This window comes from Borostomias antarcticus, assembly GCF_949987555.1.
Source record: "Borostomias antarcticus genome assembly, chromosome: 34".
NCBI classification, from domain to species: Eukaryota; Metazoa; Chordata; class Actinopteri; order Stomiiformes; family Stomiidae; genus Borostomias; species Borostomias antarcticus.
In genome coordinates, this window is record NC_140267.1 from 4,051,028 (window position 1) to 4,068,296 (window position 17,269).

The window sequence follows — 17,269 nt, forward strand, 5'->3', positions numbered from 1 at the left end:
ACTGCTTCAGAAACTGCTTCAGCCTCCACTGACAGATCCAAGATGGCCGCGCTCATCACCGAGAACTTCAAGTTCGTCTCGCTGTTCTTCAAGAGCAAGGATGTGATGATGTTCAACGGGCTGATCGCCCTGGGAACCGTGGCCAGCCAGACGATGTACAACGTCTTCGCCTTCAGCTGCCCGTGCTCGCCCGGGCGCAACTACCGCTACGGCCTGGCGGCCATCGGCGTCCCGGCGCTGGCGCTCTTCCTGGCGGGCGTCATGATGAACCGGTGCATGTGGGACCTGGTGTCGGAGTGCCGGCACAGGAAGTGCCGGAAGCTGTCGTGTGCGGCGGCGTTCTCCCTGATCGGGACTATCGTCGGTAGGGCGGTGGTCGCGCCGGCGACGTGGGCGGTCATCTCGCTGCTGCAGGGGGAGGGCTACGTGTGCGCCCTCAGCGAGTTCATCGACCCCGCGACCTTGGAGGGATTCCCGCCGGGGAAGGGGGGGGCGGAGGTCATGGCGCGGTTCCCGTGCGAGGGCGGCGTCCCCGCGGAGCTGAGGGGGTTCAGGAGCGAGATCGTGCGCCGGTTGAAGTACGAGTCACAGGTGCGTCACTCTGCGTCCCCTCCTGACCTCCCTGACCTTCACAGAAATGGAGGAAAGGGTCACTGGGGTTCAAGTTCAGTTTATTGCCATTTATATAAATACCGACATATACATATATACATTGGCATTTTTATCATACAAGCAAAAGTAACAAAATAAAAAGATAAATAATATGTTATAATGAGAATATATACATGGTGGTTAATACAAAAAAGTATTAAACTACATTAAAAACTGCATTAAACTATTAGAATGTGAATATCTGGTCATTCAAAAGCTATACAGCACTGGAATATAAATGAAATCAATGACAATAGAATATACATAAGTGATCATCTCGTGAATGGATATTAACTCCTAATACCTCCTGTTTTGATGCCCGCCTAACTGTATTCAAACAATGGTAACTCGGTGTACGATGGTCGGATCGACTCACGGTTTGTTTCTGTGTGTTCAGGAGACTTAGGAGCACAATTAAGTCAATTGGTTCATGTGTCTCACTCCCACACATAATAAGTTCTAGAACTTTCTATTCCTGAGGTCAGCATTGACCCCCAAGGATACGGGAAGTTAGTCAATTTCGAGGGTAACAGGAGGGTTAATCAATCGCTGTATTTTGTCCTGCCGGGGCGGCTGTAGCTCAGGAGGTAGTGCGGGTCGTCGGTTCGAATCCCGGCTCCTCCCTGATCTCAATGAGCAGGCTAGCACCTCGCATGGCAGCTGACCGCCATTGGTGGGTGAACGAACGAGTGAACGAGAGGCCTTCGTTGTCAAGTGCTCTTTGGATAAAAGTGCTACACCAGTGCGGTCCAATTAACCGTTTAACCACTTCCTTCCTCGCAGCTGATAGGCTGGCTGCTGGTGGCGGGCGTGGCCCTGGCCGTGTTCGCCATGCTGTGCTCCAAACGCTGCTGCTCCCCGCTGGGCTACCACCAGGAGGCCTACTGGTCCCAATTCCGCTCCAACGAGAACGACCTGTTCCAGCGCACGGCCGACGCCCACGCCCGCATCCAGGCGGCCGACAGCGTCCGGAGCTTCTTCGGCTTCGTGGCGCTGGAGAGGGAGGAGCGCGAGCGGCTCTTGGAGATCGGGAACGCCATCCCCATCCCCAGCACGGAGTGGAACCGCGTGGCGGGGGTCTGTCTGTACCGGGAGAAGAACGGCGTGCCCCTCTACAGCCGGCTCAACAAGTGGGCTCAGTACAACGTGGACGGCAACGCCGAGGTCATGGAGAAAGAGATGGTCAAAATGATCTGATGGGGTGGACAGTCAGACCTGACGGGGTGGACAGTCAGACCTGACGGGGTGGACAGCCAGACCTCACGGGGTGGACAGCCAGACCTGACAGGGTGGACACTCAAGAGTCGACAGAACCAGCGTTCTTCAACTCTCGGAATGGCGAGCGAGGTGCTAACGCCTTTGAAAGTGCTGTTAAAAGGTGTGTAGGCTTAGCTAGGCGTCTGTTCTTTCACTTTTGAAGAGAAAGATGCACAGGACACCACGCGGTAGTTTTACCGTGAGGACAGATACAGACTGGTGGTCGAGACTCTTCACCGAGTCGTACGTGGCGGACGTCTCTCAAGCTCATATTCAGATGGACTTGTCAATAATGCTGTTTTTTTTCTCGTTAACAGTAATTGGCCTTAGTTTACAGATTTACAGGAGAGAAAGGCCGATTCTGCATTCTTCATCTAGTTGGTTGTCATTCGAACTTAGTGAGCATCATTTTCATATTATCTCCAATGGTTCTGAATATCTGCTGAATTCTAGTCATGTCTCTGAAACCCCCCAATAAATATGCATTTATTTTTTTGCAATGAGTGCTTTTTTAAATTATTTTATTCTGAAACTGTGAAAGTTGACCAGAGGTAATAGGCCTTTTTTTTTTAAGTAAACTTTCATACCCATAGAGTATTTACTTGTAAGGCTGTGTTTAAATGCTCTAGAGATGCTTCCTTGCTCCGTCTCTTGAAGGTGAGTGCAGATCTAATATGGAAGAAAGAAAGAGACATTTTAATTTATTCAAATGTGCTTTTGTCACCCTTATTTTCATCTGTCTAATGATTCCACAAGTACCCCGAATGGAGTCAACACCCTGCACTTCCGCCCACCCGCCAGCAGAGGGACGCAGCAACCTTTCTCTGGCTTGCTGTCTATCCAACGTGTGTGCGCAGGCGCGTAGGCCAACCCACCTTTACCTGTCTGTCTGACTTTCACTGTCTCTATCTCCGTCTACCTGTCTGTCGCTATATCCGTGTCTGTAGCTGTCTGACATGTAGTCTGCCTGTCTGCCTGCCCTCTGCTTGCAGCTGGAGAGTGGGGGGAGAGGGAGGAGGGAGAAGGAGGAGGGAGAAGGAAGGTGACGGAGAGCGAGAGGGAGAGAGGGAGAGAGAGAGAGAGAGAGAGAGGGAGAGCGAGAGCGAGAGAGAGAGGGAGAGAGAGAGAGAGAGAGAGAGGGAGAGAGAGAGAGAGAGGGAGAGAGAGAGAGGGAGAGAGAGAGAGAGAGAGAGAGAGAGAGTGAGAGAGGGAGGAAGGAGGGAGGGGGTGAGAGGAAGGAAGGAGGGAGGGGGTGAGAGAGGAAGGAGGGAGGGAGGGGGTGAGAGAGGAAGGAAGGAGGGAGGGGGTGAGAGAGGAAGGAGGGAGGGAGGGGGTGAGAGAGGAAGGAAGGAGGGAGGGGGTGAGAGAGGAAGGAGGGAGGGAGGGGGTGAGAGAGGAAGGAGGGAGGGAGGGGGTGAGAGAGGAAGGAGGGAGGGAGGGGGTGAGAGGAAGGAGGGAGGGAGGGGGTGAGAGAGGAAGGAGGGAGGGAGGGGGTGAGAGAGGAAGGAGGGAGGGAGGGGGTGAGAGAGGAAGGAGAGAGAGAGGAAGGAAGGAGGGAGGGGGTGAGAGGAAGGAGGGAGGGAGGGGGTGAGAGAGGAAGGAGGGAGGGAGGGGGTGAGAGAGGAAGGAGGGAGGGAGGGGGTGAGAGAGGAAGGAAGGAGGGAGGGGGTGAGAGAGGAAGGAGGGAGGGAGGGAGAGAGAGAGAGGGAGAGAGAGAGGAGGGAGGGGGAGAGAGAGAGAGAGGAGGGAGGGGGCGGGTGAAAGCAGAGTCGTGATGCAGACAGCGAATCACATGAGAACATATCTGTTTACAAACTGAGTGCTGGAGAACCAGCCGAGAGAGAGAGAGAGAGAGAGAGACAACGAGTTTAAAAACGGAGGATGGACCGTCTGTCCGGACTCTGACCAGTAAACGGTTTATTAAACGGTTTATTTCTCGAGTATAACGTGTTTTTTTGTGGGAACGGAAGAGAGGAGGAGGTGCGGAACCGATGTGAGCGGCTAACGCGCGACAGTGCGGTAGGGACGCGGTTAACGCGCGGCAGTGCGGTAGGGACGCGGTTAACGCGCGGCAGTGCGGTAGGGACGCGGTTACCGCTCCGTTCTTTTGTTTCGCGTCTGTTCACAGCTGTGGAGGAAAGAGAGACTGAAGTAGAGGATCATCTGGGGTAGGAGGAGAGAGACAAGGATCATCTGAGGTAGGAGGAGGAGAGAGTGGACAGGGAGGGTTGGGGAGGGGGGGTGTCAGCCTTGTGACAATGTTTTGAAAAGGAGACAAAGCAGACATCGCTCAGTTGAGGTGCAGCTCCTCTGTCTTCTCTGTGTTTTGGTTTTTGGACTATTTTTATATATTTATATATTTATATTTTCTTTCCTGCTGAATGACATTGACGTGGCAGTAGACGAACCCACAAGGATTGGAGGCCCAGCTCAAAAAATCGAAAGGAGGTTAGATCAACTGGATGTCTTTGTGTTTTGGGAGTAAATCTATTACTGCAAAGCATGAAATCTTGTTATTGAACCCTTTCAAGATCCAATTTTTGCTTTGATTGTCATTATTTTCAATTGGACTGCATGGATTGCAACCATGGTTGACCTTTCACTGGAGAACTGAGAATTACCAAACCATAACTGTCCACAACCAACAAATCCATCATCGACCATTGATTTATTGATCTATTAATTTGACAGTGCGGATTCTGAATAGGTGGAATCTAATGACTCTCGATCAGATCCCAGCCCTCTTGATCTGACGGTAGCCCAGACGGGACAAAAGGGACGACCGTGACCTCCCAGACCAGCCATCGTAAGAGGTCGTGACCCCAAACATTGACCTCCATTCCCAGACTCCTCTTAAGTCCTTGGATGACTGGAGGTTGGTTTCATGCGCCTATGTCCAGTGGTGAGACCGTGAGTATGCATTCGATTGTTGCACCTATGTATGCTATTGTTTGTTAGTGGGTACAGTACGACCCGACCAGACAAGACAGTCATCACCCACTATAGCCTACATGTCAGGCCGAGTCATTTTCCTGGTACATTCATCCGACCTGAGTCAGTAGGCTACTTCTTAAGTAGCCTGTTACCTTGAGTCTATTTAGAGTGTCCATGAGTTGTTTGAATTCTTGAGAATAGTGCCTTGCTTCTTGGCAACATCGAAAAGTATTTGAAATGATTTCAGTTGGAAAGGTTAGAAAAAACAAATGGCGCTGTCTCTTTTCCAGCGTTTTTAAGCAGATGTCTTTCCCTTTAACTCCGCTAAACACCTTAGAACGCCAGCGTTCACAGTGGCCTACCTTTAGCGGTCCACTATCAATGATTTACTAACATCCTGCTAAGATTACAGCTGCCCCCTCCCTCACCCAAACACTACCACCCCCCACCCCCCAGACAGAGAAGGTGAAGCTGACCTCCTGACCTGCACCTCACACACCAGAGAATATCCTTTTCAACTGGGAAGAGCTGCTTTCCTGTGACATTTGACCAACAGGCTAGTTTTATCTCCCATACTAGCGCCAGTGATGGATGGAAAGTTGTTCCTTGGCTACAACCTTTTTAGTCCGTGAGCCAGGACCCCAAATTTGGGCCACTGTTGCTATCTCATAGTGATTTTTGGCAAGGTATGCACCCCTAGTGCTAAAATATGTGATAGCATTGCAGCTGTGGCGGTTTTCTGTGTGATCACTCAGTTTATAACCCCGAGCCAAAATACACACTTCAAAACTATACATAGAACAGAATAAGGCTTTCTGCTTCAAACCGATGCTTCGCTCTTATTATTCACCCTTTCTCTTTGAAAATCGGTGGGAATAATGTTCACACTGTGTGTGTTTCTGAAAGGTTGTTACAATTAGTATCTCTACAAATGTTATCTGTTACTGGCAGTGACAACACAGTACACATGATGTACTTCTGTTTTCATGAAAGATGCAACACAAAAGTTTCCTCTGTACATAACCTAAATAATGAATACCATGTTTACATAGAGAGATTTGAAGGAATGTTTAATGGAATTCAATAACCGAAATATATTGTAAGTATGAGGTATAGCATAACTTTTGTATCATCTATGCCACATGCACACACTAATGCATTTTTGTTTTAAAACTGCATTGAGAGGGAGGTTAAGGTTAGGTTAATTTCAACAAGATCATAAATCAGACTTCAGATCAGTCATTAGCCAGGAGATAATAATAATAATAACTTTCATTTATATAGCGCCTTTCATAAAACCCAAGGTCGCTTTACATAGGGGCAAAAACAGACAAGAGACAAACATGGTAGACAGAGACACGCAACATTAAGAAACGGAAGCTAGAGGTCAAAAGTCATGTTGAAGAGGTGAGTTTTAACGGTAACTGTGTGAGATGACTGTAACTCCCTGGCCATTCCATCCATGTGATATGAGTGAATGTAGTGCTCATATCTCCATACCAAATCAACTACGGCTCATTCCCCCTCTGACAAGTGAAGACACGCTTAGCTGGGTGCTTGGCTGACGTCTCGGAGTGGATGGCGACACGTCACCTCAGGCTCAACCTGGACGAGACTGAGCTGCTGTTCCTCCCGGGGAAGGGCTGTCCGCACCGGGACCTGGCCATCACCGTTGACGACACTGGTGACGCCGACTCGGACTGTGAGGAATCTGGGTGTGACCCTGGACGACCAACTGTCGTTCTCCGCACACGTCACATCCGTCACACGCTCTTGCAGATTCCTGCTCTACAACATCAGGAGGATTCAGCCTTTCCTCACTGACGAAACAGCGCAGGTGCTCATCCAGGCCCTGGTCATCTCCCGCCTGGACTACTGCAACTCCCTCCTTACTGGGGTCACGAGGTCAGCCATTAAACCCCTGGAACTTGTCCAGAAAGCTGCTGCTCGCCTGGTGTTCAACCACCCCAAGGTCTCCCACACAACTGCCCTTCTCCATCGTCTTCACTGGCTCCCTGTAGCTAACTAATAACATTTACATTACAGTCATTTAGCAGATGCTTTTATCCAAAGCGACTTACAATAATTGCATTTAACATAGGAAGTCGGTGTACTACTACTTAGCAAAACTCACAAGTGCATCTCCTTTCTAAAACAAGTGTCTAAGAGCATCATCTAGTGCTGAAGGCAAAGTGCAAGATACAGCACACTAAAAATACAAGGTACTTAAGAGGGAGGATTCTGGGAATACTCGCATCCAGTTTAAAACTGGTACTAGCCGAGGCGATGAAAAGAATAGCTTCCTCCTACCTCCAGGCCATGGGCAACATTTATTTGATGGTAGTATTATAAAATGCATAGCAGCACATATAAAGCTACCACTGGTGCGATGCTATCATATTGTCTAACTGTATCAATCAATCAATCAATCAATCAATCAAAGCTTTATTTGTACTGTAGAGATGTATACCTGCCAAAAATCACTATGATCATCATTCCCCTCGGATGACAGCGACCAACCCAACTGGCTCACAGACTAGTACTACTGTACCTTACTGTACCCAAGTGCTTGTTTTCCTATAGTGACAGACAGACACTCACTCACTCAATCACTGACTCACTTCTCCGTCTGAAAAACATACACAAAGCATTCCAATCTGACAATAAATTGGTCGTAATTACATTTTTAGCACTTTGATTTGTGGGAGAAACGGGGCGTTTCTCGTCCCCGTGACCCTCGGCTGTGGAAGAGCTTAGCGACAGATTAGCCTGCGAGGAACGGAATGTTGCGAAAGTCTCTCTCGTGATCAAGTGACAAGAGTCCTTGAAAGGCCATGGATATATATTACCGAGCTGGCTGCGCTGAACACACACACAAACCGCCGCCCTGGTCTAACGCTGGGAGACGGTCTAACACACACACACACACACGCTCCCACTGACATCTGACTTAAAGCTGAAGTAATTCAGTACTTTGTGAAAAGTTCATTCAAGTCAAGGCAACTAAACAATGGCGGCAGTGTGTGATTGATACAGTGTGTGAAATGAGAGGCTGCAGAATGCCTTACAGTAGCCTCCAGAACACACACACACACACACACACACACAGGCTCAGCACTCATCACACAAAGAGATAGAAAGACAGATGAATCCAGTGCGAGGCAGAGGAACCCACTCCCACAGTCAAGTATGCAAAACATTTATGCTAATACCGCTAATTGTAAATTCCAATTAGCTTTTCAACTGCCTTCATGAAAACATCCTGTGTGTCCCTTGTGAATGACAATGCATGTTTCCAGATGCCACGCATGTAAAACGCCTCATGTAAAACACGTTCCCGAAATGAAAAGGACTTACTGTACCGCTGGTAAAGCAGCACGCGGCCGGTTTCAATTCCAGCTTTGACAGGCCTCATGTTTACACATGTAAATACCTCACATGTACAGCACCCACTGTGTTGGGAACCCAGACGCACACACACCGCGTCAGCTTCACATTACGTTCATACCCACCATCAATCAACAATGACCTCATTCTTGAGAATTTCTTCTTCTTGTGTACGACTTCAGTCGAGTCTGTATCTTCTCCTCTGTGGTCTAGGATCGCAGAGTCGTGACCCCTACTGCACGATGACCTCCGAGGACATCTACCACCTCCCCCTCAACCTCTACGTCATCATCCTGGGCATCGGCCTCTTCATCTTCATGCTCAGCCTCATCTTCTGCTGCTACCTCTTCAGGTACAGTACGCCAACAACAACAACGACAACAACAACGACGCTACACCATGGTTACATGCTAGCTCACGGCGTGCTCCATTCACTGTCCCTGGGGTTTCTATACTGTAGCCTTTTCAGGCCTTCTAGGCCAAATCTGGCGTATTATTTTATTACCAATTTGGGGAGAAGTAACGTCTGTAACAGCTGTAGACTTGGGCTGTGGCTGGAGTTTGGCACGGGTGTAGATTCCAGAGCGAGCTAGTAAGTCTTCATACTGCATAGGGGCGTGTTGGGACATGTCCCGGATAGATATACAGCAGTTAAAGGTACCCAACGAAACGTGAATCAAAACGATCAGTTCTTTGTTTATTTTCGAAATTCCTCGATTATATGGTTCCTTGTAGTCTAATAAACATGTTGAATCACTTGAATGTCTTTTCTACCTTGTGATTTCTTCGCAAAATGATATTTCGCTAATGTTTTGAAAACAACAAAGATGTGTGAAACGTCACTATTATGTGCTCCGCGTATTGACGCAATGACGTAGTACGCGATTTTCAGACCTTCTCAAATTTGCTCTAGAGCGCATACTAGTGGTCAAAAACTACATTGGGTACCTTTAAGGGACTTCAAAACCTAATAAACATACACCTGTAGATACTAGGGATACAAAATGGATGTCTGTGGGACACTTTCAGTGTAGAGGATTGGACTTTACACTAGTTGTGTGAAGATATGCCGCTCTCTCTTTTAAAAAACGTCTATGTATTTCAAGTGATTTTATGTTTTACAGGTTAAGGAGACAAGGCACACGAGAACAATATGGCTACAATGAGGTAATTTGACGTTGCCGCACCCGTCACTGTGTTCCGACTGAATATTCACCCTAGATCATGGGTTCCCAAACTCCATCAATGTGGGCCTCCCCTCTGAAAACAGTGACACACCCGCGCCCCCCCAACCCCCCAAATTTGTCCATTTTGCAAGGCAGCGTTAGCTAGCCCATAACGTTACACAGCTAAGTTAGCTCGGTGGCACATGTTGCTAGTTAACGTTATGACGTTTTCGCACAATACATCCATTGCCTGCGGGGGGAGACTCTCTCTGCACTATCCACACATTTAGTATACATCTCTCCCATTATTTATTTCGATCTTTTGACCTTTAAAATCACGTTTCATTCATAAAAACCATAGACATTTCAAAAATAAAAAACATGTTTTTCCTTTTCTTTCTTTTTTTATATATTTTTTCTAACCATCCCTCCGCACCTCCCCTGAATTTCTTTGGGGCCCCCCAGGGGAGGCCCCGCCTCACAGTTTGGGAACGCCTGCCCTAGAGCATGACTGTCTAATCACTATATGTGTTCCTATACAATACCAGGTCTATAGATGTGTGAGGGTGTGGTCTATACTATACCAGGTCTATAGATGTGTTAGGGTGTGGTCTATACTATACCAGGTCTATAGATGTGTTAGGGTGTAGTCTATACTATACCAGGTCTATAGATGTGTTAGGGTGTAGTCTATACTATACCAGGTCTATAGATGTGTTAGGGTGTAGTCTATACTATACCAGGTCTATAGATGTGTTAGGGTGTAGTCTATACTATACCAGGTCTATAGATGTGTGAGGGTGTAGTCTATACTATACCAGGTCTATAGATGTGTTAGGGTGTAGTCTATACTATACCAGGTCTATAGATGTGTTAGTAGGGTGTAGTCTATACTATACCAGGTCTATAGATGTGTTAGTAGGGTGTGGTCTATACTATACCAGGTCTATAGATGTGTTAGGGTGTAGTCTATACCAGGTCTATAGATGTGTTAGGGTGTAGTCTATACTATACCAGGTCTATAGATGTGTTAGGGTGTAGTCTATACCAGGTCTATAGATGTGTTAGGGTGTAGTCTATACTATACCAGGTCTATAGATGTGTTAGGGTGTAGTCTATACCAGGTCTATAGATGTGTTAGGGTGTAGTCTATACTATACCAGGTCTATAGATGTGTTAGGGTGTAGTCTATACTATACCAGGTCTATAGATGTGTGAGGGTGTAGTCTATACTACACCAGGTCTATAGATGTGTGAGGGTGTGATCTATACTATACCAGGTCTAGGGGGTGTGGTCTATACTATATAGCAGGTCTTGTGTTCTACTATGTTTGATTTTGAAGAACGCTGAATGGCTGAAACTTCAGCCTATCAAAAATAATTATCATATTCGAGCCAACGTCAGAGACATGGTCAAAATTCAGTGTTGCCCTTTTACAGTAAGTCAAGAATTCAAAGAATTCAACGTGTCGCGAATGCAAGGATTCGAACGTGTCATGAATGCATCTTTGTCTTCAGGTCGTTTTGAAAGGAGCTGGGAAGAAGCTGAGCCTTCTGGGAGTAAGTTGATTTCTTTGTTCGTTTGTAAACAAACTACCTTCTGCCCGGCGAATACTTACCATGGTAGCAGGGGACAGTGTTTCTACTGACCGCTTATGCCGTCTCAAACTCTTTCTGACCCCGCGTGGCGTTGCCCTCACTGGGGTAGTGTGTTAAAGGACAATGCTCGTTTTTGACAACCTGGACCTTATTTACGACATATTATAAGACGTTTGACTCACCGAGATCACTTTGGTGTAGTTCGGAGGCATGTAGAAGAAATTTAAAATCCAGCGCGAGCCAGTATATCCATGTAATGGCGGTGATCGGGGCAACGAGAATGCAGCTTCTAAAAATCTATTTTCTGCCGCGAAACGTGACATACATATTTATGTATGTCGTAAATAAGGTCCAGGTTGTCAAAAACAAGCATTCTCCTTTAACCGTCATGAGGGAGAGAATTGTGACGACGCTTAAATGTTACGCATGGCATTTAGACAGAAGAGCGTGGGAGCAGGATAAACATAATCAGTATTCGAGGAGAATAATCTGATACGTGATTATTGTCGTGAATGAGGGGGTGAGGATTGTGACTGAGTGAAGTTGGGGGGATGATTGAGAAGGAATGAGAGGGTGACACTATCGGTAAGGGCGAGGGTGATGACGTGGTCTCTCCTGTTATGAGTAAGGCTGAGGGTGATGACAGGGTGAAGGGCTGGGTTGGTCTCCTGCGAGGGTGATGACGTGGTCTCTCCTGTTATCAGTAAGGGTGAGGGTGATGACAGGGTGAAGGGCTGGGTTGGTCTCTTCTGCGAGGGTGATGACGTGGTCTCTCCTGTTATCAGTAAGGGTGAGAGGGTGATGACAGGGTGAAGGGCTGGTGTGGTCTCTCCTGCGAGGGTGATGACGTGGTCTCTCCTGTTATCAGTAAGGGTGAGGGTGATGACGGGGTGAAGGGCTGGCGTGGTCTCTCCTGCGAGGGTGATGACGTGGTCTCTCCTGCGAGGGTGATGACGTGGTCTCTCCTGTTATCAGTAAGGGTGAGGGTGATGACGGGGTGAAGGGCTGGTGTGGTCTCTCCTGCGAGGGTGATGACGTGGTCTCTCCTGTTATCAGTAAGGGTGAGGGTGATGACGGGGTGAAGGGCTGGTGTGGTCTCTCCTGCGAGGGTGATGACGTGGTCTCTCCTGCGAGGGTGATGACAGGGTGAAGGGCTGGTGTGGTCTCTCTGCGAGGGTGATGACGTGGTCTCTCCTGTGTTGCAGCAGACCTGTGCCGTGTGTTTGGAAGAGTTCCAGAGCAGAGATGAGCTGGGGGTGTGCCCCTGCTCACACGCCTTCCACAACAAGTAAGCTCTCTAGACAAGCACTCTATACAACAAGCACTCTATACAACAAGCACTCTATACAACAAGCACTCTATACAAGTACTCTATACAACAAGCACTCTATACAACAAGTACTCTATACAACAAGTAAGCACTCTATACAACAAGCACTCTATACAACAAGTACTCTATACAACAAGCACTCTATACAACAAGTACTCTATACAACAAGTAAGCACTCTATACAAGTACTCTATACAACAAGCACTCTATACAACAAGTAAGCACTCTATACAAGTACTCTATACAACAAGTAAACACTCTATACAACAAGTAAACACTCTATACAACAAGTACTCTATACAACAAGTACTCTATACAACAAGTAAGCACTCTATACAACAAGTACTCTATACAACAAGTACTCTATACAACAAGTAAGCACTCTATACAACAAGTACTCTATACAACAAGTAAGCACTCTATACAACAAGTAAGCACTCTATACAACAAGTACTCTATACAACAAGTAAGCACTCTATACAACAAGTACTCTATACAACAAGTACTCTATACAACAAGTACTCTATACAACAAGTAAGCACTCTATACAAGCACGCTATACAACAAGTACTCTATACAAGTACTCCATACAACAAGTAAATACTCTATACAAGTACTCTATACAACAAGTAAGCACTCTATACAAGCACTCTATACAAGTACTCTATACAACAAGACGAGCTGGGAGTGTGCCCCTGCTCACACGCCTTCCACAACAAGTAAGCACTCCATACAAGCACGCTATACAACAAGTAAGCACTCTATACAAGTACTCTATACAACAAGTAAGCACTCTATACAAGTACTCTATACAACAAGTACTCTATATCACAAGTAAGCACTCTATACAAGTACTCTATACAACAAGTAAGTTCTCTATATAACAAGTAAATACTCTATACAAGTGTTCTATGCAACAAGTAAATACTCTATACAACAAGTATTGTATACAACAAGTACTCTATACAACAAGTAAGCACTCTCTACAACTGACTAGGACAGTGCAGAGCACACGTGATTTGCACAGTAGCCCATGGCAGGGACCAGGGACCAGGGTAGGTTACTCACAGTAGCCCATGGCAGGGACCAGGGTAGGTTACTCACAGTAGCCCATGGCAGGTGACCAGGGACCAGGGTGGGTTACTCACAGTAGCCCATGGCAGGGACCAGGGACCAGGGACCAGGGTAGGTTACTCACAGTAGCCCATGACAGGGACCAGGGTAGGTTACTCACAGTAGCCCATGGCAGGGACCAGGGACCAGGGTAGGTTACTCACAGTAGCCCATGGCAGGGACCAGGGACCAGGGTAGGTTACTCACAGTAGCCCATGGCAGGGACCAGGGACCAGGGTAGGTTACTCACAGTAGCCCATGGCAGGGACCAGGGACCAGGGACCAGGGTAGGTTACTCACAGTAGCCCATGGCAGGGACCAGGGACCAGGGACCAGGGTAGGTTACTCACAGTAGCCCATGGCAGGGACCAGGGACCAGGGTAGGTTAATCACAGTAGCCCATGACAGGGACCAGGGACCAGGGACCAGGGTAGGTTACTCAGACGTTCTTGCTCAGAGAAGTCAACATGTCGGCGTGTTCTGGGGGCACAGGACTTGAGGCCATCCAGAATAAGATGAAAAAACGTGCTCATCTCGCCCTGAGGTCACACAGGCACACCGAGGTAGCGATTTGCAAGCTGGCACAGTGACTTTGATAATTTAAATAGTTTTATTCAAATAGTTTTTTTCTTTTTTTTTTCTTATATATTTATTTAAATCTTTTAACCGACTAGTATTTCCTGACCAACTAGCAGAAGCTGCACCTTGTAGTCATGTAAACAGCTATCTGCACACACCCCTAGTGTATACAGCACAAATACATGCAGGGTGGTTACAAGTCTCTCTCTCTCTCTCTCTCTCTCTCCCTCCCTCTCTCTCTCTCTCTCCCTGCCTCTCTCTTTCTCGCCCTCTCTCTCTCCCTCCCTCTCTCTCTCTCTCTCCCTGCCTCTCTCTTTCTCGCCCTCTCTCTCTCCCTCCCTCTCTCTCTCCCTCTCTCTCTCTCTCTCTCCCTCTCTCTCTCCCTCCCTTTCTCTCCCTGTCTCTCCCTCCCTCTCTCTTTCTCTCCCTCTCTCTCTCTCTCTCTTTCTCGCCTTCTCTCTCCCTCCCTCTCTCTCCCTCTCTCTCTCCCTCCCTCTCTTTCTCTCCCTCTCTCTCTCCCTCCCTTTCTCTCTCTCTCTCTCCCTCCCTCCCTCTCTCCCTCTCTCTCTCTCTCTCTCCCTCTCTCTCTCTCTCTCTCTCTCTCTCCCTCCCTCTCTCTCTCCCTGTGAGTAAACAGCACATGACGGCCACGCCGTGTCCTCTGCCTCCTCCCTCCCCCCCCAGGTGTCTGCTGAAGTGGCTGGAGATCCGCAGCGTCTGCCCCATGTGCAACAAGCCCATCTGCCGCCTGCCACCGGACCCCCCCCAGGCGGCCGAGGGGCCCCCGGGCCCCCTGGAGGTGTGAGAGGAGAGGGGGAGCCCCACCGCTGCACCTCGACCCCCAAGAGTGCTCTTCAGCCCGGGGGCCCACCACCCCCGTCCACAGAACAACCCGGAACTCCCACCCTGATTCTCCCAGACTCCGTCACCCCATTCAGCCAAAACAACCCCCCCCCCCCCGCCCCCAGAGACACGCCCACCCTTCGTAGCGACCAATCGGAAGGCATGTGTGTATACCGTAGGTGCGCCGAAGTCAACACCAACTAGGAGGACAAACTAACAAAGGACTGGGATGCTGTCCCATAACAGTAACTATCCTCCATCCCATGTCACCCGAGCCAAGTGAAGATAGCCCCCCCTGATTGGTGAATGGGCTAAGTAACTTGGGCCCTGATTGGAGGAGACCCCCCCACATGCCACGCCCACAGCTGGTGTCACAAGCCTATAAGGTGTCCAGCTATGACAGGGTCTCTTGACCCTGTCACTAAATAACATTAATAAAATGTATACATAGTCTTTAAGTTATTTCTAAGAGTTGTTTTTGTATTATAACTGGTTTTGAATAAAGTGTTTGTGTTCAGTGAGGTTGAAAGCTAATTGTTTGTTCTATATTTGGGTGATTATTTTTATATTTGGGCTTTTTTTGGTCTCTTTATGGAGTGAGAAGCACCCGTGGATTTCTCTATACATTCTGATACATGGATACACTGATATATTGAAATGGCCTTACAGTACTATAGTACCACCTTTCCTGCCCATCTCTATACTGTCCAATATATAATAAAGCAGAAATGCCTAAAAAAAACAACATCTTAACATATTTCTCAGCACTTTGCAGCATTAATGGCATCTGAACGTTATCTGAACCAAAAGGAGTCTAGAATTGTTTGATAGAATATTTAATTTGAGAATGATTTCCCCTTTCTGAGAAAGAAGCACTATTACTGAAAGCAGCATGTCGACACACTTCCTAGCGCCTTTCTTACATAAAGTGCAGCTGGACGCAGAAGCAGGTCGTGACCTGATGGAAGACAGACAATCTAACAAAAGGCCTCTTTATTTGGATTCCACGGATGCCACTCTTACATAGTAATGGCTACTACTAGCTCTGCCAAGCGGACAACCTTGTGATGTTGTAGTTGGGTTGGGTAACGCTTTAGACTATAGCCCGCAATGTAAAATGGACTGCACTTATATAACGCTTTTCCACCTTAGCGGCACTCAAAGCGTTTTACAATGGCCTCTCATTCACCCATCCACACACACATTCACACACCAATGGCGGCAGCTGCCATGCAAGGTGCTAACCTGCTCATTGGGAGCAATTTGGGGTTAGGTGTCTTGCTCAAGGACACTTCGACATGTGGACAGTCGGAGCTGGGATTCAAACCGCTGACCCTTCGATCAGTGAACGACCCGCTCTACCAACTGAGCTACAGCCGGCCCTAGATGAGGGTTAAACTAAGAGTCTTGAACAGGCCTGTACTCCAGAGATGAGGGGAGGAATGCTGTTCTGCTCAGACTCGCTGCTGGGATATTTGGGGATGTCCCACCAGGCATGTCTCAGCACTGTGTAACGCACACACACACACACACACACACACACACCCCGCCATCCTAGACCATAGTCCAGGCTACACACCTGGAGACAGCCCCACCCCCACCTTTATCATTAACACTGTCCAGGTGAGGTCACAGCTCTAAGCCCCAGGCGAGGGTCGTGGAGCAAACCAAGTGTAGGCTACTACCGGGGGGGTCCAAGTGAAATAGTGACAAAAAAAATGGTACATGCTGGTAAAAAAAAAAGAGAAAAAAAGTGTCCTCACACACTGAGTCACTCAATATTTCAGTACATGAAATGTATGTACTGAATTTGAGTAGATAAGTGCAGAAAACAATGGTATACGTGGGTGTGTCCAATATTATTGGACCTAAAAAGTGAGTGGGACTTGTCCCCACTCACTTATAATGGTTCCGACGCCCATGGCTGAACCTAAGGCGTTCACGTTACAGTCAGGGGGAAACAGTTATGAGTCTGAGAGTTGCAACAAGAGAGCAAAGTACAGTAACTAGCCTGAACAGATAAAAACCTCAGCTGGTATCTGATGTGGACATGGCTGGTGCGCTCCCTGGTGGACAAAAGCTATTACTACAACATGTCACTGCAGTCACAGTGAACCGGAATAATGGTTTTGAGAAGAGTATGATTATGCTCATGATGAAAGATTGTTAATTCTTTGTGTAAATTAAGTTTTCATAAAGATGGTAGTCTGTCTCACAGTGCACCAGGGAAAAACAAGCTTAGTGTCGCCCATGACGATTGTGATTCGTTTAAAGAAATTATGTTTTCCCCCTCTATCCCATAATGATAAGGGGGTGCAGACAGACTTTTCTGCAGCACTGGCACTAAAATATAGTGGAGATAGGTCTGGTTATGCGAGACTAATGCATTAAATATGCATTTATATTTGAT

At 47.6% G+C, this 17,269-nt stretch overlaps 2 protein-coding genes across 2 annotated transcripts; both read left to right on the top strand.

The window, feature by feature from the left end:
• Positions 1-42: 42 nt before the first annotated feature.
• On the top strand, positions 43-1,848 carry calhm2.1 (calcium homeostasis modulator family member 2, tandem duplicate 1; the record flags this gene model as incomplete). Its single annotated transcript, XM_084460912.1, has 2 exons — positions 43-591; positions 1,435-1,848. The coding sequence occupies 2 exons, from the start codon at positions 43-45 to the stop codon at positions 1,846-1,848; spliced, it is 963 nt and encodes a 320-aa protein (XP_084317038.1).
• A 2,343-nt stretch (positions 1,849-4,191) lies between these two features.
• On the top strand, positions 4,192-14,943 carry LOC311327735 (RING finger protein 122). Its single transcript, XM_084460825.1, has 6 exons — positions 4,192-4,818; positions 8,443-8,581; positions 9,354-9,396; positions 10,914-10,955; positions 12,200-12,282; positions 14,701-14,943. Exons 2-6 carry the CDS (start codon positions 8,472-8,474, stop codon positions 14,819-14,821), a joined length of 399 nt encoding a protein of 132 aa, XP_084316951.1. The 5' UTR covers positions 4,192-4,818; positions 8,443-8,471; the 3' UTR covers positions 14,822-14,943.
• The last annotated feature ends 2,326 nt before the right edge of the window (positions 14,944-17,269 follow it).